This window comes from Leucopleurus acutus, assembly GCF_964270905.1.
Source record: "Leucopleurus acutus genome assembly, chromosome: 1".
NCBI classification, from domain to species: domain Eukaryota; kingdom Metazoa; phylum Chordata; class Mammalia; order Artiodactyla; family Delphinidae; genus Leucopleurus; species Leucopleurus acutus.
The window spans coordinates 30,817,518-30,842,344 of NC_139142.1; the positions used below are offsets into that span (position 1 = coordinate 30,817,518).

General features: G+C 36.5%; 1 protein-coding gene across 6 annotated transcripts in view; it reads right to left on the minus strand.

Annotated features, from left to right (window-relative positions):
- The window catches only part of PCNX1 (pecanex 1), a 168,762-nt gene that overhangs the window by 103,089 nt on the left and 40,846 nt on the right, over positions 1-24,827 (minus strand). For all 6 annotated transcript variants that reach the window (XM_082844795.1, XM_082844794.1, XM_082844796.1 and 3 more), the window contains exons 3-6: positions 20,046-20,151; positions 15,897-15,942; positions 14,651-14,740; positions 6,392-8,095 (exon numbers count right to left, since the gene is read on the minus strand). In XM_082844795.1, the coding sequence (XP_082700921.1) occupies positions 6,392-8,095; positions 14,651-14,740; positions 15,897-15,942; positions 20,046-20,151 (1,946 nt within the window). The remainder of the gene's footprint in view (positions 1-6,391; positions 8,096-14,650; positions 14,741-15,896; positions 15,943-20,045; positions 20,152-24,827) is intronic.

Consider the following 24,827-nt stretch of genomic DNA (forward strand, 5'->3'; position numbering starts at 1 on the left):
GGCAAAGAATAAAATTAACTAGTATAATAATGAGTATAAAATGCAAACAGTAAAAATTTAGCACTCTAGGTACAATTAAATTTTATGCATGTGTAGGTAAAGGAGAAAAAAACCACAAACATTCAAGTGATTCAAAAACCATGAATGGCAAGACAGATATAAAGCACTTTCAAGGACATATATTTAGACAAATGTGAATTTGTTAACATTTTTTTAAAAATTATAAGAGTCTTGACTTTCTAATTATTTCTTTGTGTTAAAAAGACTTCAAGAGACTGAATTACGATCGTAAGTTTAAGAGATAACTTCAGATAATTTACCTCTATTTCTGGAGTAGTGATACAATCATTCAATTAAGTTTAAACATTCTCATGCACAAGGCACAGATATCCAATGATATTTTAGACAGCTGTGGTCTGATCTATTCCTAAAGACCACAGAGAAAACAAAATACATACCTCCCGCCTAAGGAGTTACTTCCCGTTTATCTCAACGAGTTAAGGAAAATTCTACACATTCTATAGTGAATTATTTTAATGCAGTATTTTTTTTTTAATATGGGGGTATTAAAACAATAGACTTCCAGTTTGTTTTAGTCTGTTAAAAAACAGGGAAAGCATTAAAGGCACTAATATACTTTAAGGATAACTGGGATGGCACAAAAGAACACAATTTGGTGAGGCAGGAGGTGAGGATTGTTCACATTGTATCTCAAACATTGGAAAGTTATGACCAAAAATACATATAGAAAAAGATGCCACTTAAAAATGATGCGAATCATACAGCTGACTGCTTAGTAAAAGGATTCATACGTAATAAGCTGCTTTCTAGTTGTTACATGCTGCTATGGCTGGCCTCTTGTGATAGCTCAATGGCTAGTAAATGAATTGATAAAAATTTAGACAGAAGACACTGCTCAAGAAAGGTGTTGTTTTCAGAGGGCAGTGTCTATGGTAGGAAAAAAGGAGTAAATTTGGGAAGATCACGAAAATAAAAATGTGTGTTTTGGTACCACAGAAGCAAGCTGTTTAAGCCAACACTTTAAGGAAAAAAGATGAAAGTATGAAACAAATATGTACACAGTTCAGAAAATTAAAATATAAACATTCTGAAATACACAAATATTCTTCAAGGTAAAAATTATTTTACTTAAGAATTAAGTTACTATATGAAGAAATGAACATTCAAATGATTTTGCAAAAAAAAATTTTAAAGGAAATATTTTAGTCTAGGCATGAAATCCATTTTATCTAAACATCTTTTCCCTTTCTTACTTTCCATGTCAGTCAAGAATGATGCTAACATCAGCATGCAAAGATTTTGTTCTAATATAGAAACAAATGCTTACAAGCATCATTTTCTGGGAGGCCAAAGAACAAGAATCTGCTGCACAATTTCTAAGCATTCATTCTGAATTAAAATAATTTCCATCTATGAAAACATTTTAAAGGTCTACTCTATTTTTTGAGACATAAACCAACAAACAGTAGCAAACAACAACAAAATTATTAGCTGTATCTTGAGTTAGAGAATTTGCATATCTTTATTGATACTCTCCATAATCCCAGGCAGTCACACAAATATAGTTGGGTAGACAAAGTTAAATGATACTCTGGAGTCATTTAGGAACAGTTCCTAAAAGATATATAGTTTAAGGATTACTTACTTTCATAGGTGGTTCCTAATCTTTTTGAATCCTTTGTGAATGGTCTGATAGACCCTCTCTCCTGGAAAACTGCACTCAGAAACAATTTTGAATATATTTTCAGGAGACTCACATAATAAGGGATCATTAGTGAAGAATATATATTTGAAGTGACATATCTGAAAAGGAAAACTTCCTTACAAATGGCATCAGTGTCTTAGTTTTCATAATAAATCTAAAAAGCACTTGATACATGGAAGCTTGTTAGAGTCTGATCATTAACTGTGAGACATGCTTAAACAGTTATTATTACTGTTTCACAATTGAGGAAATTGAGACACAGGTTTAATGGCTTGCCGGACTATCCAGTTAGTAATTAGAGGTGGTATTAAAATGTAACTGTTTGAATCCTTATACAGAACTTCACTGCTGCTAGAAAGAATGGGCTGGTTTTGGGAATTTGATACACAAACCCTTATTTGCCTCATCAATAAAATACCTCTTTTCTTGACACTGCTTTAAAAGAAGATAATTTTTTCAAGTAACTGAAGCATACAAACCTGCTTACTACATCTAATGAGCATTCTTCTATGTGGTTTTATATGTCTAAGCTTTCTTCTCAGTATAGACTAAATATAATACAATCTTTCCTTAGTCACATACATTTATTAGTGCGTTATACTGTAATACAGCATTAAGTTATGATACTATGATGTCCTTGAACAAATTAAGATAGTTTGCCCTGGATTTAATGACTCCCTACCATTCTGTTTTTGGCACTGGTGTGTATGGTTATTCCAGCCTCCGTAGAATTAGCAGTGCATTTCTTCTGCTGTCATTATTTTTAGCCTCTACAAGCACCCCTCCCTTTCTACTAATTTTCTTCTTCTCACTTACTATGTTGACTGGGAAATCAGAAAATTAAGTTTCTTAGAATTTAGAGCCCCTCTATTCAGTAAAATAAAACAGCTTTAATCCACATATTCTTGTCTGTTCAGTGGTCTTTGTCTTTTTTTTTCAATGATATTTGGGATCAAATTTACATGCATGGTACAAACCCTCATAAACTGTTTATCAAGAAGATTTGGTTTTTCTTTAAATAAAGTGATATTCCCTTAAAAAAAGACTATCTTTGGTTCCTAACACAAAAATATTATAATAGGATCCTATTTCATGCTTATAAAATAGTGACCCAAGTATTACATTTAAAACAATTTTCTCAAACAGAAAAACAGAGGTTGAGAAATTCAGAAAAAAAATACAAAGAATAACAGAATGAATATAAACCTTCCTATTCTGGTTGCTCTTTACAGTCTGTTGAATCAGGCAATATATAAGTTTAAGTTACCCAAAAGAAAACAGGATAATTTTCTATCGTATATAACTTGTCTGTACTTTTTATTCCTAAAATACTAGTCATAAGTTATTAAAGATATGCTTTATAATTATAAAAGAAAAATTAAATGCAAAAACAAGAGATCATCAATAGAAAATGTCTTAGCCTGAATATAAAATTTTCCTGCCTAAGCAATCACAGAACATTATTGATGAAATCCAGTTTTAACCAAAGTACTAGATCAATGGCGAGACGTCCTGTGAAAACAATCATTTGCTATGTGACTCAGTATCAAAAGAAAAGTTATATGACCTATTGCTGCCAAGGTAAGATTAAAATCCATATTACTAGATTAGATGTTAATAAAAATATTTTTCTTTTTGGTATTATGTAAGAAATTAGGAATTCAGATTATTTATTTTTACTATTATTGAGTTTCACAATGGCACAATGAGAGTATCTTTAATGTTTTTCTATATCTAATCATTTTCTTCAACTTTAAGGACAGGATACATATGAGTAGTGTAACAGACTGGCCTGTGAAATAGAAACATCAGCACTATTAAGCTGTTACTACGTGCCAGGCACTGTTGTAAGCATTTTACATCTATTACCTCCTTTAGTCCTCATAAAAACCCTATAGGATGGGCGAAGCTGGGGCGAAGTGAGAGTAGCATCGACACACATACACTACCTAATGTAAAACAGATAGCTAGTGGGAAGCAGCAGCATAGCACAGGGAGATTGGCTCGGTGCTTTGCGACCACCTAGATGGGTGGGATTAGGGAGGGTGGGAGGGAGGCCCAAGAGGGAGGGGACATGGGGACATGTGTATGCATGTGGCTGATTCGCTTTGTTGTGCAACAGAAAGTAACACGGTATCGTGAAGCAATTATACTCCAATAAAGATCTATTAAAAACAAAAAACAAACCCCTATGGGATAGAAACTACTATCATCTCCATTTTAAGATGAGGAAGCCAAGGCTTAAGAAGGTAAGCAGCTCTCCCAGAGCCACAACTACAATGAGCCCATATGCTAACAAGGATGTATGGCTCCATGTCACTGTATTAGGCACCTGCTATTTTAGAATATTTTATTTTACTACTTTAAAGTACACTTCCTTAGTTCCATCCTTCCACAGGACCAACACCCATTCAGCTTAAAGATAAGACAAAAAGAAATCATCAGAGAGCTCATTAACACGTCCAAATTCATTAGGATAAAACCTACTTATGGTTTATGTATAGCCATGTGAATGGTCAAGCAGTATCCTCTGTTGTGCTGACACATTTCAGGAGCAGAGTATGTAAAGCAGAATAGATAGCCAAGAAAAATTTCTCCTAATTATCAAAAAGAAGTAACAATCTAATAAATTTTACAAAGTACTTGGGAGTCTATATAATTTTTAAATAATGAAAACCAAAATATATCCCCTCCCACTACCACCAATCATCCAAAAAGCCCAAACAAGACCCTAACAAAATGTCATGAAAACCAACCAAATATAAATCCAATACGTTTAAGCAGTTTAGTTTTGATCTTATTTTTATTCTAAACACACTGACGCTCAAAGAAAAATAGCCCCGACAATGCCTTCCTTTGGCAAAAAATGTTTTTTAACAGCCCATAGATGATTACATTTATTCCACTCAAGTGCCTGGAAATTTTTAGTTCATTATTTGTTTCTTATTAACAGTCGATGATTTGTTTTATTAAAAAAAAATAAGAACACAAACAAAAGCTGGAATCTCGAAAAATGAGGGCTCATCTTAGTCAAAGATCAGCACTGAGAAGCAAATAAGACCTTCATATAACTTTTCCTAAAAAACAGAACGCCCCACGTCCCTGTGAAAAGGCAATGGCATTTTAAAGACAAAGACATAAGATTTACTATAGTTCTTACATATATTTTAGTATTTACATTTCAACAATATTTAGAACAGCAATATTTTTCTATCACTGCATATTCACTGTTAAAATTTATTTTAATGACTTTAATAAAAATTAAGCTATAATTTAAAACCCAATGGTTTCTTGCATATTGTGAACATATCTGATATGATTTGTGTGAGAAATCACTAAAAGCATTTCAGACCTTTTATAAAAAACAGTTTTATAAAAAACACATCAAAGACTTGAGGGAATTTAATTACTATATTGTCACCAAATGATTATAACTTCAGATATAATTAGTTCTCAATATTTAGGTCTGACAGACTAGTGTCTTCCTTAGGTACTAAAGATCATTTTTTTACATTCCCATTAGAAATTAATCTTTGTTAGAAACTATACCAAAAGAAGAGAATGTTTACCACATTATGGACTTTTAAAACACTGTGGGTGAAATTAGAATTCTTGGAGAGAAAAAGCTTGTTCCTTGTTTCAGAATGTTTGTGCAAACAAAAAACTCAGCTTACCTTTTCATAAAAGACTGAACATTACTACACCAACAGACTATAAACTTTAAAACTAAAGATATAAGCTTTATTAAAGGATATGAGGTGGAGGATAAAAAAGCCACGTGCTAGCTAGCAACACAGGACTTCACTCTTCTGATTCTAGTGAAGAATGAGACTCCATAATAACCAAACAGTAAGCAAACTATTCCGGGCAGAAGGAAATACCAAGAAACAACTCTGAAACAAACAAAATGGCCGATACACACTGACAATACAAAATCACCTATCAAATTTTGCACAATTCCTCATAAACCTGAAACAAATAGGCTATTACTTTAATCAAAACAGCATCACTGTTATCATAGGGAGCACCATATATCCACTAATGGACAATAAATGTCAATATAAACTATAAACGCTGATTAATAAATTTGATGTGAAGTTACAGAAAAAAATAAAATGTTTTTAATGCCTAAAACTTGAGTAAGCAAGAAATAAAACCAAAGAGACAGACAAAAAAAGAGCCACAAGTTTTCAAAGTACACAGTCAGAGCTAAAGTAAAATTTGGACAAATCTTATATAACAGGTTGAGCGACCTGATTCTGAAAGTTCAGTAGCACACAATGTATAAGAGAGAACTAAAAATGGTTTGGCGCCCTAATAAAATTCTACATTTTGTTGTTGCTATGGCTGTACAAAGGAGGAAGGGGACCAATTCTTTGTTACTCCTGGTAAACCATTAACAGGTGGCAAATGGCTTAGAAAAGGTGAATCCCTCAAGAACAAACTGACACACTCAAATAATACAACGAAAAAGCATTTTCTTGGTGTTCACACCAAAACCTTTTCTAAGATAACCATCTCCTTCTTCATGGAAAGAAAGTTTATTTTAACAACATAGTGGAAGAGGGGCTATTAACACAAAATACACTCTAAACTGGTACTCCAATCAACAGCACCAAAAATGACAGTGACTCCTGGGTAAATCTCTTCCTGCAATTTACTTACCTCCACTGACCGCGTCTTGCTCTTCGCCTTCGGGAAACGCAACCTGGCTTGGCAAGCTGTTCCTAGATCGAGTGACTGTCTCTAACTGGGAAGCCCGTCCCAATAAAGACAGCTCATCTAGCACCTCTCCCTCTTTGGCCTCGAGATCTGATTTTGAAGTGGTTAAGGGTTCTATGCTTTCGGGTGCCATGAGCCTACTGGAGTCATTCAAACACGCTACTGTGCCGCTGTCCAGGCTCAACACTCGGGCCCGAGTCTTGGCACTGTTTGTGCTGGAAGTCCGCCGCGCTGTCCGCTTTTTGCCAGTTCCTTCAGGGCCCAGATGGGCTTTGTGTGCGTGCTCAGGGTCGGTGCCCCTCTCCTTAGGGTGTTTGGTCTTTAGGGCGCTGTATCTGCCCTCGGGAGACTGACATGAATGAGAAGTGGTGCTAGAAGAGCTGTCACTGCCGAACTGGTGAGCAGACTGAACGCTTGACGCTCGGCTCAAGTCACTTTGGTCACTGGAGTCCTCATCGTGACAGAATATAGCACTATGTGGCTTGGTAGCGGAAATACCTCGAAAGGACACATAGTCCCTATGCCGACTTGAATCAAAACTGCTAGCCCGTTTTTTTCCTGTCCGTCTCCTGCCTGACTTATGGCCAGAGGCTGTCCGGTGGATTAAGCTAGAGGATTTAGGTCGTACATCCCCTTCCTTTTGCTTTCCACCAACATCTTTACCAACTTTTGAATCCACTGAAACAGCTGGCTTCTCACTCTCCTCCTCTTTGTTTTCAGCAGTTTTCCCAAGTGGTGCGTCCCCCTGTGAAGTGAATTCATTTGCATGGGGGTTTTTATTGGCTTCTTCAGATGCAGAGGTGCTGAGACCTTTCTGATTGTGCATATCATCAGAGCTATTAGAATGCTTGGCTTCTTGAACCCCACTATTCGTACTCACTTCCAAGGCAGTTTTTTCACTGCTAGTCCTTTTGTCACTCGCACAGCTACTCTTGCCCTCTGGCTCAGCGCAGCACTCTTTCTTCTGACCAGTGTTCTTTCCCACTTGGGGAGACTCCTCGTGCTCTGACAAGATGCTCTCTATGTGAGTGGAGCTGGTCTGCTCGCTTTTGTAGCTGCTGACGGTGCTGTGAGTGTCCCGGTCCGTACCACTGCAGTAGCTCTCTGTTGAGCCACTACTGCGCGTGCTCAGACTCCGCAAGCTGTCCATGCTTTTGTCTGCTTTCAAGGGTTTGCTCTTCCCACTTTTGGTAGGTGGCTGAGAATTACTGTTTTTCAGCTCACCAACAAGCTGAAATTCCCCAGATAAACAAGAATTTTCCACCAAGGATTCTTTGGATCCAGAATGAGGCTTGGAAGATTCTAACTCACTCACAGGATCTAACCCACGTCTTTGCTGATACAGAGGGAAGTCATTCAGTGAAGTGTCTGGAAAAGCCACAGCAGAGCTAGAAGTCCGTGGTACACCTCGCGGCCGGTGATCTTTCCTGTAAGAGTGTGAATGTAAAGGGACAAGAGATGCTACTTCTGTGTCACAGGCACTGGATAGAGACTGCTCGATGTGGTGGTGGTGGCTGTGACTTGGCAGGCTCACTTTGTCACTGAAGTCTCTTGGTAAGTCCTGTCCACATGAGGATAAGGACGGCTGAATGGAGATGAAGGAATCATTGGAGACCAAACGGAAGAGCTTCCGATCAGTTGCCAAATCTGTTTCAAACATATATTTGGAAATGTTAACACAAATCTACAATCTGTTTTTCTACTCTTTAACAATGGAAAGAATTCACAGTGTACCATAAAAGTATAAACAATTTCTCAAGTAGCTTACTGAATAACAGTTGACCAGTTATTCCAAAGGGCTGGTTTTATTTCACTGCGGTACAAAGAAAGCATTCTACTAACGGAATGAACTCAATTTCCAACTCTTCAACTGGCTTCAGAAAAAGTTCTATAGATTATTAACAATAAAATAAGAAGCAACGAAGGATTATACTTAAAATGAACCTGGATTTCTGTGCGAGTTCTGTCCCTAACTTACTAACTAGGTAACCTTGGGTTACCTTTCTAAGCCTCTGTTTCCTCATCTGTAAAATGTGATATCAATCTCAGTACCATGGAATAACTTAATATTGAGTTAATAACATAACGTTGCTTAGCACAATGTATGGTAGCTATCATTATTTTGCCTTGCAAAATTAAAAATCTTTAAAAAAAACTAATATAATTGCTTTACAAATCCACAAAAACCTAGAGTAATCAGAAACAAACAAAAAAATCAAGAGGCTGACCAATGCACAGACAAGATATGATATAATGATATAAGATATGTTACTGTTCACAGGGGTTGAAAAAAATTAAAACAGTAATTACAGGGCAAAATACTACATTTTATCTTTCACCACGGATGCAACAATTACAAAATGCTTCATGAAAAAAATACATATCCCCTCCTATATCTGTAAGACTATTCCTTCAGTTCTCCATTTAGGGCAGTGATTAGTGACTTGAGTTATCATATATACTATATATATAAATATAGATATAAATATAAATAAACCCATCTACCCACCTACCTACACAGTAATTTATCTTGAAATATAGCTTGACAACCGAAGTGTACAATAGCTGATTTTCTATATACCTTTTGACAGATAAGGATGGTTGAATCTCCTGTTAGCTCAATAAAATGAAATATTATTGTCTTATTTATCATAACTAGATAGGAAAAATACAATAACGGATTCTATAATAAGTTAGACTCTTCCCAGTAGAGTTACCTTAAATAATAAAAGCATACATTTTCCCTTAAGACTAATACAAAATAAAAATGAACTACTAGAAATACTTATGTACTTTAAAAAATCTAAATGTAGATTAGATCTAAGTAATTAAAAACTTAGAGGTACCCTCTAGAATGTACCATATAAATTGTGATTTATAAATGACATATTAGGTTTTATCTTATGTTTTAAAGTCTTCAAGATAAGTGAAACCAATGTTCTTTTCATTTGTCCAAAACTGTGCCACTGTACTTGGGTTCTTATATTCTCTAAAAACCCAAATTTAAAAATTAGTACCGTATTTACTTTTCTGTAGTATTAATTTATGTTATTTCTAAAAACTCTCTATATCCCTAATAAGCAATTATGGGATGGTGTAATAGTCACATTTCAAGGATATGAATTTCATAAAACAAAAACTTAACTGAGTAAGTAGTTGAAAATCACTAATTCTAAAATACAACAAAAGACTTTTTAAAAAATACTAATGATCAAAACCAACTCCTTTCCAAGACATTAATAAAGCAGAAATTTAAATTTTTCATTTTAAAAGATGCAGCCAAACTTGCTTTAATACATGTGTTCTTTTCAGTGTTGCTAAATAAATATACCATAATAAGTTTGACTTTGTCAGGAAGAACTTCAGGTGGTTTTAGGAAACTTCCAAGTAAACATGTCTTCTTAGACATTTCTCTTACTGGTAGCAATACCGTCAAAGACAGCCTCAAATCAACCCAGAGAGATACTATTTTTCATCTAATTAAACTTTTTTCCAGTGACAGCTACCAGTAGTGTTCAGGATAAGAAAAGCATCTCACATACTGCTCATGGTGGTGCAAACTAGCGCAACCAACCTTCTGCAAAGCAATTTAGCGACGTTGCCAAAAGCCTTCAAAAATATACTTACCCTTTGATCACTAACTATTTCTAGAAATTTTTACTAAAGGATAAAAATCATATATGTGAATAAGGTTTTAGAAAAAGGTGGTTCATCTCAGGTTGTTATGAAACTCCTTAAAACACAGACCTATAAAAATGTCCAATAATCCTATGAGGTTGAATAAATTACATTGTCTAGTAATAACACCATGCAGGCACTACAAATGTTTTCAAAGATTATGTAATATGAGAAAATACTCAGAGTGAAAAAGATGGCACTATATAAAAAATATGACTCCAGTCTGTAAGAGTTAAAGAGAATACTAAGGGTATATGTACGTATGTTTGTAGGAATGTTAAAAGTAATATACCATATTTAGCCATAAAAAGGAATAAAGTCCTGACACGTGCTATAGCATGCAAAGTGAAAGAAGCCAGACACAAAAAGCCGCATATTACAAAATTCCATTTACATGAAATGTCCAAAATAGGCAAATGCATAGCAGCAGAAAGTAGATTAGTGGTTGCCAGGGGCTGGCTGAAGGAGGAAATGGGGAGTATAATGGTTATGGGTTTCTTTTGGGTGTGATGCAAATGTTCTGGAGTTGGATAGTGGTCATGGGTACCCAAATATGTGAATATACTAAAAACCACTGAATTGTATACTTAGCAGGGTGAATTTTATGGTATGTAAACTATATCACAATAAAAAATAAGGAAAAAAGTGACACGAAAAAATATTAACAACAGTTATCTCGATGGCAGAAGTGTAAATTATCTTCTTCCTCATACTTAACTGTATTTTCTAGAACATACTACTTTTATAAACAAAAATCATTATCTTCCTCCTCTCTTCTAGATCATCCCCATCAATTATAAAAAACAAGCCGTTATTTCTCTTACATTCTTAGAAATTCCAAATCTCCTCCTTTGTCCTCACTTCCCCTGCAAGCTATCACCTTCTACCTCTGATCTCCTTTACAAAAATTCACCAAAAAGTAGTCTATATTCACTGTTTTCAATTCACCTCCTCTGCCAAGTATTCTAGTCCCACCCCATTAAGAAGCTTATCAAGGTCACCAACAACCTCTACGCTCAGTCCAATGGTCAAGTCTCAGTCTCATATAACTTGGCCTATCAGCAACATTTGACAAAGGTGATCACTGTACTCTCCTTGAAATGTGGGGATACACACCTCTACCTCACCAGTTGTTCCAATTCAGTCTCCTGGATTTATTAGACTGCAGTGGCTTAGAGCTCAACAGCTGGAACTCTTCATTCTTCTATCTATACTTTCTCTTTTGTAGGTCTCATCCAATTTTCTGGCCCCATAATAACTGAAGTTCAGAAATACGTGTAACTAGTTCCTGCATCTTCTACCCAGCCCCGGTACTATACAGGGATGGACTAGAGTTCTGATCTTGGGTAGGGAAGACATGAGTGAGGCTGGGGAGGGAAACTGTAGATAACCCCTTCTTAGAAAACGTAGAGGACACATCCCCACAACCTCGGTTTTCTCCCAATCATCCTGAATCATGTTGACAAAATGAGGGCCAACTAGTCAACTAACTGCTAACTAACAACTAACTAAAGGTCGCTGTCCTGTAAATCCAAACCAGTCAGAGAGCCAGAAGAGCCCCCGCTGATATTTAAGCCAGAATGAACGACAGCCACTAGGTGGTGCCTAACCGTAGCCAAGATCTACAGGGATTTGGCTCAGGGAGTCAGGCTGCCTCAACTCCAGGCCAGCTAACCGTAGAGGCTTTCCCTGTTAGTTCATGAATTTCATGTTGACCCAACCCCACATTTGACATAACTGAATTTTTAATATTTATACACTGAAAACTCCTAAATTTAAAACCTCAACCCAGATTTCTTACCCGAAATCCAGACCTATCTAATTATCTACCAATTACTGCTGCTTAGAAGTCTAACAGCAACTCATACCTGATATGCCCAAACTGAACTCCCTCTCTTGCCCTCCACCATGCTCTCCCCACTCCTAAATCTGCTCCTTCTCAGTCTTCCCCCTTTCAGTTAATGGAGACTCCATCCTCCCCATTATTTAACCCCCAAATCTTAGAGTCATCTATGACTGCTATTTCTCTCACATGGTATTTCCAAATCCATCCACATATCTCTCATTAACATCTGCCACACACAGTCAGACCACTTCTCACTACCCTGATCTGTGCCCCGATTATTGCAATAATCTGCTAACTGAGCTCCCTGCAACAGTCTTTGCCCCTTTTAATATACTCTCAACACAGGAGCCGGAACAACTGTTAAAACGTAACACAGATGATGACACTTCTCTGCTCAAAACCCTAGATAGCAGTTCATCATCTCACTGGAGATTAAAAGCAAAATCTTTAAAATGGCTTTTACAAGACTGTAATTTGGCCTCACTTACTCTGTACCAGCCCCACTATTTCTCAAACCTGACAGGCATGTTCCTGCTTTAGGACTTTTGCCTGTGCTGCTACCTCTGCACGGAGGCCGCCTTCCTCCCAAATACCCCGACTGCTCGCTCCTTCACCTCCTTCAGGTCTTTGTGCTTAGCCAGGTTTTCCCTCAACCGTTCTATTTAAACTTACGATGGCCAGGGCCCCCAGCACGCCCCCTCTGTCTCTATTACTACATCTATATTTGATTTATAATAGTATGTTTCCGTACTAGTAGTAGGGAAGCCATAAGGGTAGAAATTTTTGTCTGTTCACCCATTATTTCTAGGACTTAGACTGGTACCAGGCATATATGAGTACTCAATAATAATTGTTAAATGTGAAATACGTGTGAAAATGTTACATGATGAAAGCAAGTTATAAAACTATGTAAAAGTAGTATTGCATAGTGATTAAAATTAGGATTTAGAACTCGATTTGAACTACAGAACTGCCACTTTGCAGATGGGTGACTTTGGGCAAGTTTCTTATAACTTTGCTCTAAGCTATGATACACTCATCTGTAAAGTGAAAATAATAACCGTATTAACTTCAAATGCTTGTCGTGAAGATTAACTGAGTGAATGCATATAAAGTGCTTAGAAAAAGACCTAAACCAGGGTTTGATAAACTAAGGCCTGTAGAGCCAAAGAGGCCCTCTGCCTGTTTGTAAGTAAAGTTTTAGTGTAACACAGACATCCCCACCCATTTATACGTTGTTTACGGCCTCTTTCACTCTACAATGGCAGAGCTGAGTGGCTGCAGGAGAGACCACGTGGCCAACAAAGCTTTACAGAGGAAGTGTGCTGACCCCCCACAGGGCAACGGTATGCACTCAGTTACTGTCAAGCACCATTATCTATGTCAATATGTATCTGCCAGGGTAGATTTATAGGAATATAACTCCCAACGTACTTGCACAAGGTACTTTCCAGAGGAAAATAAAGAGACCTATGACCCGTAATGGTAGTGGCATTAGCCCCTCTAAGATCACTATCCAGTTTCTGAGACACTAATGATTACATATTATAGAAAGGAATACTGTAATTCTCAAAGAGATTAATTCGCCTTTCCTTTTTATAAGAAAATAGCTTCCATACCATATAGTATGTTTAAAAGTATTTTTAAGGGGAGAGGGGTAGGTTGTGAGGGGTGGTCCACAGAAGCAAACAGTGACGAGGTACTGTAATTCCAAAAAAGCAGCTACAGTGATAAACCTAGAATGCTAAGTACCAGGAACAAAACATACTTGCAAGAATTAAACCTGGGTAAAACATTAAATTCATGGGAAAATGTCACAATTCAGCGATCTATTTGTAACTTCAGAAATAAGTTTCATAATTCAGTACAGGAAATTTATCACCTTGCCTGCCTACCAAACATCACCCATAAGCTAATAAAAACAACAGGCTGGAAACAGGGAGACAGGTTTCTAATCCAATTTTGGCTCACTGATTATATAACCTAGGATAATCTCCACTTGAAATGGGTATGACATAGCCATCCTTTTATGTCTGAAAATTAAAAACCAAACTTGAAAATGTGGCAGTTCTTAAAAAAAAAAAAAAAAAAAAAGGAACTCTATAAAATCCAAAATACTCATTTATAATGGAGTTGTATAAGGAGCAAAAAAAAATCACTTAAAACCAAAATTTCTATTAAAGATTAAAAATCTGCTACAGGAAGGCACCAAGCTGGAAGCAGACAGTTTCTCAGTAAGTCCAACAGCAAGTTATTTCTCCGTGAAAACACATTGTCATTTCTGCAGTTGGGCAACATATACAGTAGTTGGCATTTAGACGTCACACTGAATGGAAGAGAACAGTTTTACATACTAGGTTATCACTAAGCTAAGCAAGATGCTCTGACCAATTAAAGGAATAGCAGATTCTTATCTCCCATCTGACATTCATTCTGGGGCACATGCTCATAAAGTTTCCCTGTTTACTTGGCAGAACATGTGTAGCTGAATTCCAGAAAGCTGTAAGTACTTATAACACTGTGTTACTGTTATGCTAGCAAACCATTTTATTTTAATGTTTCTAAAAAATACCATATTAAGTTATTATAAACTTCTGCCAAAATATGAGCAGCACATTCCACAAACTCACCCTGGTCACCATAATACATAAGGGCATCATGAAGTAAAATGTTCTTACCCTGTTCTTCACTTCCTTCCTTACAAAGACTAGAGCTCTGGCCCAGACTTAAACTGATATCATCAGAAGTCTTAGCGGTGTCTGTATCTCCTACAAAGTGAAGAGAGACCCATGAAGACATTATATGAAAAGTAAAGGCCGTACAGGGTGGCATAACAAGGAAGGACGTGAGAGAGTACAGTAGATATGTATTAACTAAAGCAGTTTTTGTATCAAGGGTTACAATGACGGGAGATGCATTAAACTAACAGGAAGTATCGTGGACTGTCAGCTCACATAATTATTCTCATAGTGCTACAAACCAAATACAGAAAGCTTCATAATATTAGCTAATATAATTATTTCTTTCAAAAGAAGTTTTAAAAAGGAAATGCAAATCATGTAATAACAAGTTGAAACAACATAAAATTCCCTCCCAGGGAAAATTAGAGAGTTATAAAATTATAGGGCAAAAATAATAATGAACTTATCTGAAATAGATGTATTGAATAAAAGGGATATATAAGATGTACAGGAAAGAAACTTTTTTTAGCGTCTTATTCCTGCCCAATTTAAAGGTTTCACATTAAATTAGTTTTCTATGAACCTCATCAAAACCCATGAAAATATTTTCCCTCAAGGCAAAGAAGTTTCTTAAAGATCAAAATTTATAATTCATACAATGTAATGCAAATGGTCAAATACTTTTATGAAATTTGGATGATGAAAGGAGACCACAATTTAAATCAATTAATCTTTAATATAAGATACATAATTTTGGGCTTCCCTGGTGATGCAGTGGTTAAGAATCTGCTTGCCGTTGCAGGGGACACAGGTTCGAGCCCTGGTCCGGGAAGATCCCACATGCCGCGGAGCAACTAAACCCGTGCACCACAACTACTGAGCCTGCGCTCTAGAGCCCATGAGCCACAACTACTGAAGCCCACACGCCTAGAGCCCGTGCTCCACAACAAGAGAAGCCACCGCAATGAGAAGCCCATGCACCACATCACAGAGTAGCCCCCACTCGCCACAACTAGAGAAAGCCCACACACAGCAATGAAGAGCCAATGCAGCCAAAAATAAATTCATTAAATAAATAAATGTTTTTAAAAGTTTACCATAAAAAAAGATACATAATTTTATCCACAAAATAATTTCAAAAATGATTTTTCATTACACGTAAATATATGATACAGTTATCTTTACTAGAAACAAAAAAAGAAATGGGAAGTCAGAGGTAACTTTCGGGTTAGATCACACCTACCTTTAATAGTTGTTGCTGTTCCAAGACGAGAGGAACCAGATCCAATCTGAAAACATGACATGAAGTAAACGAAATGCTAGCTACGCCATCGGCACAGACTAGCAAGATTATCAAATGAAATTATATTATCAAAACATGTTATCAGTCACTTTCACCAAAAGGCCATGATGTATCAGAGCCGCACTCCCTGTCTGCTGTGGCGCATGCTGCGCATCTAGTACAGATCTGCTGAGACACTGAACCCCTCTGCGTACTCAGGGCTGATGGAGCCCCCAGGGCAAGAGTCTCCAACCTCGAACAATCCGTGCCAAACGGTCATTGTCATTTTTATATTGCATCATGACATGTGCAAGTTATAAACAAAAGCAAAACTAGGTGTTAAGTCTACCTGAAATAAATTTAGACTTATCAGGGCATATAAAGGGAAAGTTTGGAGGACATAACATACTAACAAAGAGCAACCCAAATTTTACTTTCATATTGTTAGTAAATCAATATGTTCTTTCCTGAGTTTCAGACAGAAAGTAAGTACTTCTTTGTAGGCTGCTATAACATATTTTTAAAGAATAAAAAAAAACTAAGCCATCTAAGAAAAAGGAATTTTTAGCACAAACTCTATAAACAGAACACTAAAATCTGCGGAGCTTTTAGGGCTTATATTCAAGATGGTATAAGACGTCCCTAAGATTTCATAACCATCAATTATTATACTACCATAAAAATCACAGAAACAAATTCCATGAACACATTAAGGAAACCAAATATAACATGACAGTTACTAAATCAACAAGTCTGAGTAACTCTTTTTATAACCTGCTTTCAAGGGATTCAAGAAGAAAATAGTCAAGCAAATTTAACACCTTACACTAAAATCAAGAACAGTCATATAATACTCATATTTTGCCAAATCTTTTCTTTCATTGATTCAACTGAACAGAAGTATACAATGAGAAATCTGGTCAAAATATAGGTTAATACTGACTTTGAAGGGGCATGAGGGACTTTCTTGGTCTATATTTGGGGGGGATAAATACAGAAAAGCATAAGAATAAAACATAACCACCCATTGTATCTGTTAAGATTGCTTTTGTCACCAAATAATAGAACTCAACTAATTAGGTGACTTAAAGAAACAGTTTTATGTTTGTCACCTAAGTTTGGAGTTGGTTTAATAGCATTTGTTCAGCAGCTCAATGATATTAGGGCTCTGGACGGCAGAGCCTAATTGTGTAATTGTCTGGACGGCAATTAAATGGGTGTACACATATGTAAAAATCTACTGAGCCGTACACTTAATAAGTGTATACTACGCTGTATAAAAGTTATATGTCAGTGAAAAAGTAAGTAAAAATAAGCATACACATACAGGTTAAAACTGCTAATAAATTCTTATGTAGCCAATAAAAAAATGAGCTTGGCAATATTTTTTGAACTGTTTATTAAGTTTGATTCTCCTGATTTTTCCTAATTTTTGCTTTCAATTAGCCATAAAAGGCACTGCAACTAGACAGAAAGAAAAAGGCCAAAAAGCATTTTACTGCAAGAGTTTCATTCTTATAACACCTGCTAAACAAGTTATAAAACTAACATATGTTATTTATCTACTAGAGTAATAAACATGTAACTTCCTAGACAGAAGTTTAAAAACAAGTAAGCAAACAAAAAACACCATTTCATGCCACCCTTCTAAGAATTTAAACTTAAAAAAAAATGTTTTTTGAATATGCGTACAGTAGTCATTTGCTCACAACCTCCAAGTGTTCTCTTTTTCTTTCCTTAACAAGCTTCCCATTTTGTTCAAATGTTGGGCATGTTATCTTCCGACTTATGAGAAGAGGGCCCAGACTCTGACCTAGGTGTGTGCTCTAGTTCTGCTCAATGAATGTATGGGAGAGTCTGCTGGAGGGCTTTGAGGAAAGACCTTTTCATGTCTGAGAAGATGATGAGCAAGGACAACTCTGCCCCACACTGTCACCTGCTTCTTAACTTTTCAACAGGATCATAACTGAAGCTGCTGTGCTCATCCTGCAAGTCTAAGGAAAAGCCAAAAGAACTAGGGAAATTCCAACCCAGAGCCCTAATATTATTGAGCTGCTGAACAAATGCTATTAAACCAGCTCCAAACTTAGGCGACAAACATAAAACTATTTCTTTAAGTCACCTAATTAGTTGAGTTCTATTATTTGGTGACAAAAGCAATCTTAACAGATACAATGGGTGGTTATATTTTATTCTTCACGCTTTTCTGTATTATTTAAAATGTATCCCCCCCGCAAATATAATGGAATCGTGACTGTTCACACACGAAACAATAAGGGATTGAAAATATAAACCACAGTGCATACAAATAAAAGAATGCGATACAGTCCCCAAAATGTCACTGCAGAAAAACACTTAATAATATTAACATTCATGATATAGTCAGTAAAGAGAATCAAGTTCCAAAGAACAGCACACTAAAATCCCTCTTTGTTTAAAAAGTTTTTTTGATTATGACATTACAGATGATTTTTATTTTCTTCTTGTTATTTGCTAACTTTCTAAAAATAAACACATTCAGAAAAGGAAAAAATTAAGAAAAAAATGATATCTTCATACACTTAGAGGTAAAGTTTTTACTTAATAGGTTTGCACAAACTAAGATGGTCCAGTGTTTCTTCTCTTTGATAAGTGCCAAAGGAAAGTCCAGGAAGGATTATGGATGTCAGAGAAGAAAAACTACTTCCAACTAAAAGAGCAATCAGGCAAGGCCACCTCCTCCATGAAGCCTTGCCCCTCTCTCTAGCTGGAAACAATTACTTTCTCCTCTGAAATCTATAGCCCCTTTTCTGTACCATTCCTATGGCAACTATTACTTTGTATCTTGTACTTACACTTACTTGGTAACATATTTATAACTTCAGTTACTTATAGACATTTACTAGGAAATTGCAAACTCTTTGAGGGTTAAGACCCACTCCACATCCTGGACAAACAAAATGCCTTAAATACCATCAGGCACTAAAATATTTTAAGGAAGGTAAGTGATAAAAGGGAAGAGAGGGACAGGGCGGGGGTGGGAATGGAGAGTAGAAGATGGAAAGGAGAAGGGTAGCAGTGGCAGAAAGGAAAGAATGATCACAATGACTATGACAGAGCTACTGTGTTCAAGGAGTTCACTATCTAGTACAGAAGACATTTATATACAACTATGATAATGTGTAATAAGACCTATATAATAAAACATGTGTGAGAAACATGGTGTGTCTATATTGGTAATATCTCTACCGATATACAAAAAGCCCAACTTTACTTCCCCACTTCAGCTTCCCTAAAGGATAACAATAATTATGCCAATAATTCCTTTTGGTATAAAACAGTATAAAACTAAAACACCAAAATCTAAGTAGCACAATAGCTTCTGATATCTGCCCTTTTTTACTCAAGAGTTAATATTTTAAGGAAAACCAAATTAGATGTGCTGTGCATTTAGGTGCAGACATGCAATAATTACATTCAAGATGGGACACCCTCCCTAAAACAAGTAGGGCAAGTTCTAATGGACATGATGCCAAGGGTAGAGTTACCAAAGGTGGCTGGCCATTGCTGTGTCCTTTTGTCTGTCCTAACAGAAAAAGAAAAAGAAAAAGAAAAAAAAAAGGTGTGGCTCTTCAAAATTTGTTGCAAAAGTATAGGCTTATTCCCCAGGGTAATCTGATGTTGCTAATATTTGTCAGTAAGAAGAAAGGCCAGGTTTAATTAAGAATATAAAATGTGCAGCCATATTTAAGGACTAAGTCATTTCATTCTATCCAAAGAGACTGAGAAAAGCACAAGGGATAACCTATATGTCTCCAATACAGACAGACACCATGAAGGTAAATAAGCACACACTAGGAGCTAAAGTTCCTAAGGGCGCTCACCACAACTGTCTCGATCAAAACTACCCCTGGGCAATTAGCATGTGGTATGTGCTCATCAACAAAGTACTTAATTAATGTGAAAATTCTATTTAAAATAATGGTAATAAAAGATAATCAGTAAACAATCAAAATATTATTAATCAGCAAGATAAACCCAAACACTGACTGACTGTTACAGACAAGAGAACACGTGAGACCACCATCAGGAGGAGGGAAAAAAGCAAAATACAACAGCACAGGTTCCTACCTGGTGGCCTGGATCAAGGCCAGCATAAGAATTTCTTGAACTGCAACCAACTGGGGGTGTGGCCTCTCGAATGAACTCAGACATTTCAATGCCCCCACCAGGATCACTGTGGGGAAAAAATAAGAAAAGGAGAATAACTGTCATTATTCTGACACCAATGGTTTTCCTTTTGTTTGTTTTTTAAGTTATTATCTTTTTTTCTGTAGAACTAACAGGTTCAGATATTTAATATAGCAAATTGAAAAAAATCATTCTTCTTTTATAAGTCTGGTAAATTTGAACTATTTTATAACCATGTCACTACTCCAAAACATTTAAAACTCTCTCCCAAACTGTCTATATCCAATCCAGTATCAGAAACTGGCCTTGATTACAATTGTACCATACTAAATATAGCACATATTTTATGATATGTGCCATAAAACCACTCTAGCAAAGAAATTATTTGCCTTTTGTTTCCTAACAGCAAAGAGAAATTGGTCAGAAAGTAATCAGATCTTTTTTTTCAATTTATTTATTTTTAATTTTTTAAATTTATTTATTTTTGGCTGTGTTGGGTCTTCATCACCACACACGGGCTTTCTCTAGTTGCGGTGAACAGGGGCTACTCTTCGTTGTGGCAGGCAGGCTTCTCATTGCGGTGGCTTCTCTTGTTACAGAGCACGGGCTCTAGGCGCACGGGATTCAGTAGTTGTGGCACGTAAGCTCAGTAGTTGTGGCTCGTGGGTTCTAGAGCGCAGGCTCAGTAGTTGTGGTGCATGGGCTTAGTTGCTCCACGGCATGTGGGATCTTCCTGGACCAGGGCATGAACCTGTGTCCCCTGAAATGGCAGGCGGATTCTTAGCCACTGCACCCCCAGGGAAGTCCCAAGTAATCAGATCTTACACTCCCTGATCTCTCCAAGAGCACAGTCTGATTGAGCTGCATGATACAATGACGAACATGCATGAGGGCAATTATCCTGGTCAAGCTATCTGTAACTGTATTTCTTAAGTTAACAGAATTTAACTAGGATACTAGCTTGTCTCACAGAGCTGGGAACCTAAGATTTCAGACTTGCATGTGTAGAGTTAGAAGGCACACGTTTAAAAAGTGAAATGATGCTATGTAGTAAAAACAGGCATTAGAAAGACAAAAGAGAAAAGTACTAGGTTCAAAGAACTAAGGAAGTCCACATATAGAACTTAAAGATAACGGGATCCTAAAATAAGGAAAAAAAAAAAATCACACCAAATTTCAAAAAACTTAGACAATTAAAAAAAATTTTTTAAGTTGCTATGTTGTATTTTTATTCAGTTCAAGAAATTTTCTTTTTAGTGAGGGAGCCACTCGGCACATGGGATCTTAGTTCCATGACCAGGGATCGAACCCGCACCCCCTGTGGTGGAAGCGGGGAGTCTTAACCACTGGACCACCAGGGAAGTCCCCTAGACAATTTTATAATAAAGTTCCTCAGGAACACAACTTTTAGAACAATTCAGGCCTAAAAGTTATCATAATCCTATTTCTGCCCAAAGATTTTTACTCATTCTACCTGGTATACAAAATCAGTCAATAAATTTTTTAGCTATTATTATCAAGGATAAAAGCTCTAGTATATATGCTCGACATTATTGTGGACATAAGCTATCTTACCATCTAGCATCTAATTCAACCTCCTGGTTAACAAAAATAAAAAAGCAACTCCAAATTCTTCTGGTGAATCACCTCATCCCAATCTCTCATATGGCTGTGGGTAATGCTGACCCCACTCTCAAGTTTAGGGGTAAGCTCTACTGGCCAAAGTCAATCAGCATATCCCAATCTCTTGGTCACAGCAACTAGTAGTTCTAGAACAAGCACATGACCCAACTCAGGCCAGAAATGTTCTACTGTTGAGAGAAGAAACTTCTCTCTATCTGCTTGTCTTAATGCTGAGAAGATGAGTCCTGGAGCTGCCGTAGCCATTTTACAACCATAAGGGGAGAGCCTGTCTAAGAAGTCAACTAAAAGAAAAGCATAGCCTGGTAAAGGGCACCAGAGTCATGAAGCTACTTGAAATTCTGCACATTGCCACATCTGAAGACACCCCTTAAACATAGACTTTTCGGTAATGTGAGCCATAAATTACCTTAAGCCTGTTTGGGTGGGGATTCCAATAGCTGCAATCAAAAGATATAGGCAAAATACAATCTGCTTACAAGTTCACCTTCCATTTATGTACTTCTCACTATAGCTGTTTGAATTCTAGTGTGTTTTTTAAATTAATGGTCTCATAACTACCATGTCCCTGTTTGCTCATTGGGTTTCTAACTCTAAGCCATTGGCTACAGTTAGCTAATGGAAATTACCTCTCTAACTTGTTACCCGTTTATAAAAATAAAACATAATGGAACTCAGTTACCAACACGATGGCCAAGTCCGCATACAAATGTCCCTGTGTGAGAAAACTGGAGTATGACCAAATTTGCTGGCCATTTGGTGTTAAGTCACACGGCTATCTAGACCGGAATGAGAAATATTTTTCTAATTTGGCAAAATCTCAAGTGTGTATATACAGGCAGCTGTCACCCACTGAACTAGTGATGAGTAATAACCAGCAATACTGTTAACTCCATTGGAATGCATTCTCTAATTAAGATTGTAAAGAAATCAGAAGATGGAGGCCAAGGTGAAGACCAAGGAATAAAATGTTCTACGTCACAGAAAGGATAAAGTTTGTACACATCAGCTTTAATGATATGTAATTCACATACCTTACAATTCATGCACTGAAACTGTGCGATTCAATGATTTTTAGTATATTCATAAAGTTGTGCGTCCATCACCACAGTTGATTTTTAAACATTTTTATCATCTCACAAGCAAACCCATTTAGCTATTACCCTTCCCACCCCTCCTCCCCCCAGCCCTAAGCAACCACTGATCTACTTTCTGTCTCTATAAATTTGCCTATTCTGGATTTGTTTTTTCATATAAATGGAATCACATAATATGTGGTCTTCTGTAACTGACTTCTTTCACTTAGCACAATGTTTTCAAGGTTCATCAATGTTGTAGCATGTATCAGTGCTTTATACCTTTCTATGGCCAAATAATATTCCATTGTATGGATAGAACACATTTTGTTTATTCATTCATCAGCTGATGGACAATCTTACCCAGTTTTATACATCACTTCTGATAGCAAGTCTAAATGATTATAATTGGAACATAAAATTATTATTAATAACAAAGCAAATATTTACTAAATACTTAATACATTCCAGTCATAGGGTTGCGTGCTTTATTTGCATTTTCTCATGAAACATTCCCCTAAAAATCTATGATATAAATACTATCATCCTCATTTTACAGATGAAAAAACTGAAAACCGAAAGGTGTAAAAACTTGCCTAAGGTCTCAGAGGAGTAAACAAAATAAGCCAAGTCATTGGTATATGGAGTTCAGGTGGGAAGGGAGGACACAAATAATACTTCCTCATCACTCTACAATGTGTTATCATATCTGCTCTTTCTGGTTTTTCTCCTTCACACGTGAATGTAGGTACTCGTAACCAGTAAGGACTGAGAAAAGATTTGAACACCAGGTCTAACTCTAAAGGCTATAGTCTAAGACACCAATAATGCCTTTTAACAAGCAGGCATTAAAGTTCTCTTTCCAGTTCAAAACCAAAAGAAACACCAGTATCCAGGGAAGGTTTCTTAACCTCAGCACTACTGACATTTTGGGCCACATAGTTCTCGACTGTAGGAGACCATCTTGTGCACTGTTAGGATGGTCAGCAGCATCCCTGACCTCTACCCACCAGATGCCAGCAGCATTTCTCCCTGTGATAACCAAAAATGCCTCCAAATATTGCCAAATGTCTCCTGGGGGGCAAGGTCATCTTCAGTGGAGAAACAATAATCTAGAACTAATGCTCAATGGTCAACATTGAGTGGGAACGAGGTATTAAGGGAGAAAAAAAGATGAAGGAAAAAGCAAACAGCTCCTTTTATAGAAAAAATATACCCTCTTGCAAACTTACTGTGCCTTTCTCTTCTCTACAAATTCAGGAGCAGAACTTTTAGTCAGCTGTTGGTGTCCTAACATATAAATTGACTGAGTAAGAATTTTCTTTATTAGCAAGACTTGCAGATTTTCAGGAATGGAAATTTCAGCACATACCTGGGAAGTAAGTAGTTTACAATTCTCACAGAAGCAAAGTGGTCTACTGCAGTAAGCAGTACACCAAATTCAGGGAATCTCTACCTTTATGCCTTAATTTCCTCATCTGTTTAAAAATAAAAACAGGTACAGGGAAAGGCAGAAAAGCAGAAAGGGTTTGATCTGAATTATAAAGGAGACGTCACAAATTAATTTGTTGATTATCAGTATCATAAACTGCTCAGGCTTTAATTAGAACTTCACAGAACCGGCACAGTACTAAATTTACAAATCTAATCTAGATCACAACGATGTTCCTCAAAGGAACATTCATAAGCATTCCTTTATGAATAGATAAAAGCAAACTCCCTAAACAGAATAAATCTTCAGAAAATTTAGCTTAAAATTCACCTGTGTATATTTTAAATGGATCCTTAATTTACAATATTGTAAGCATCACTGAATGAGAAACGGAAAAAAAATATGGTTTGTCTCCAAATAATTGTATTCAAATTCCAAAATTCAGTGTGCTAATTTCCTCTGATGAAACGTTAGAAATGTAATACATACATTAATGGCTTTGACTCTTTCTCTAAGATAAAGATTGAACAAGCATTTCTGAGCTGCTATACCACAGCCAATGACAACAAGAAG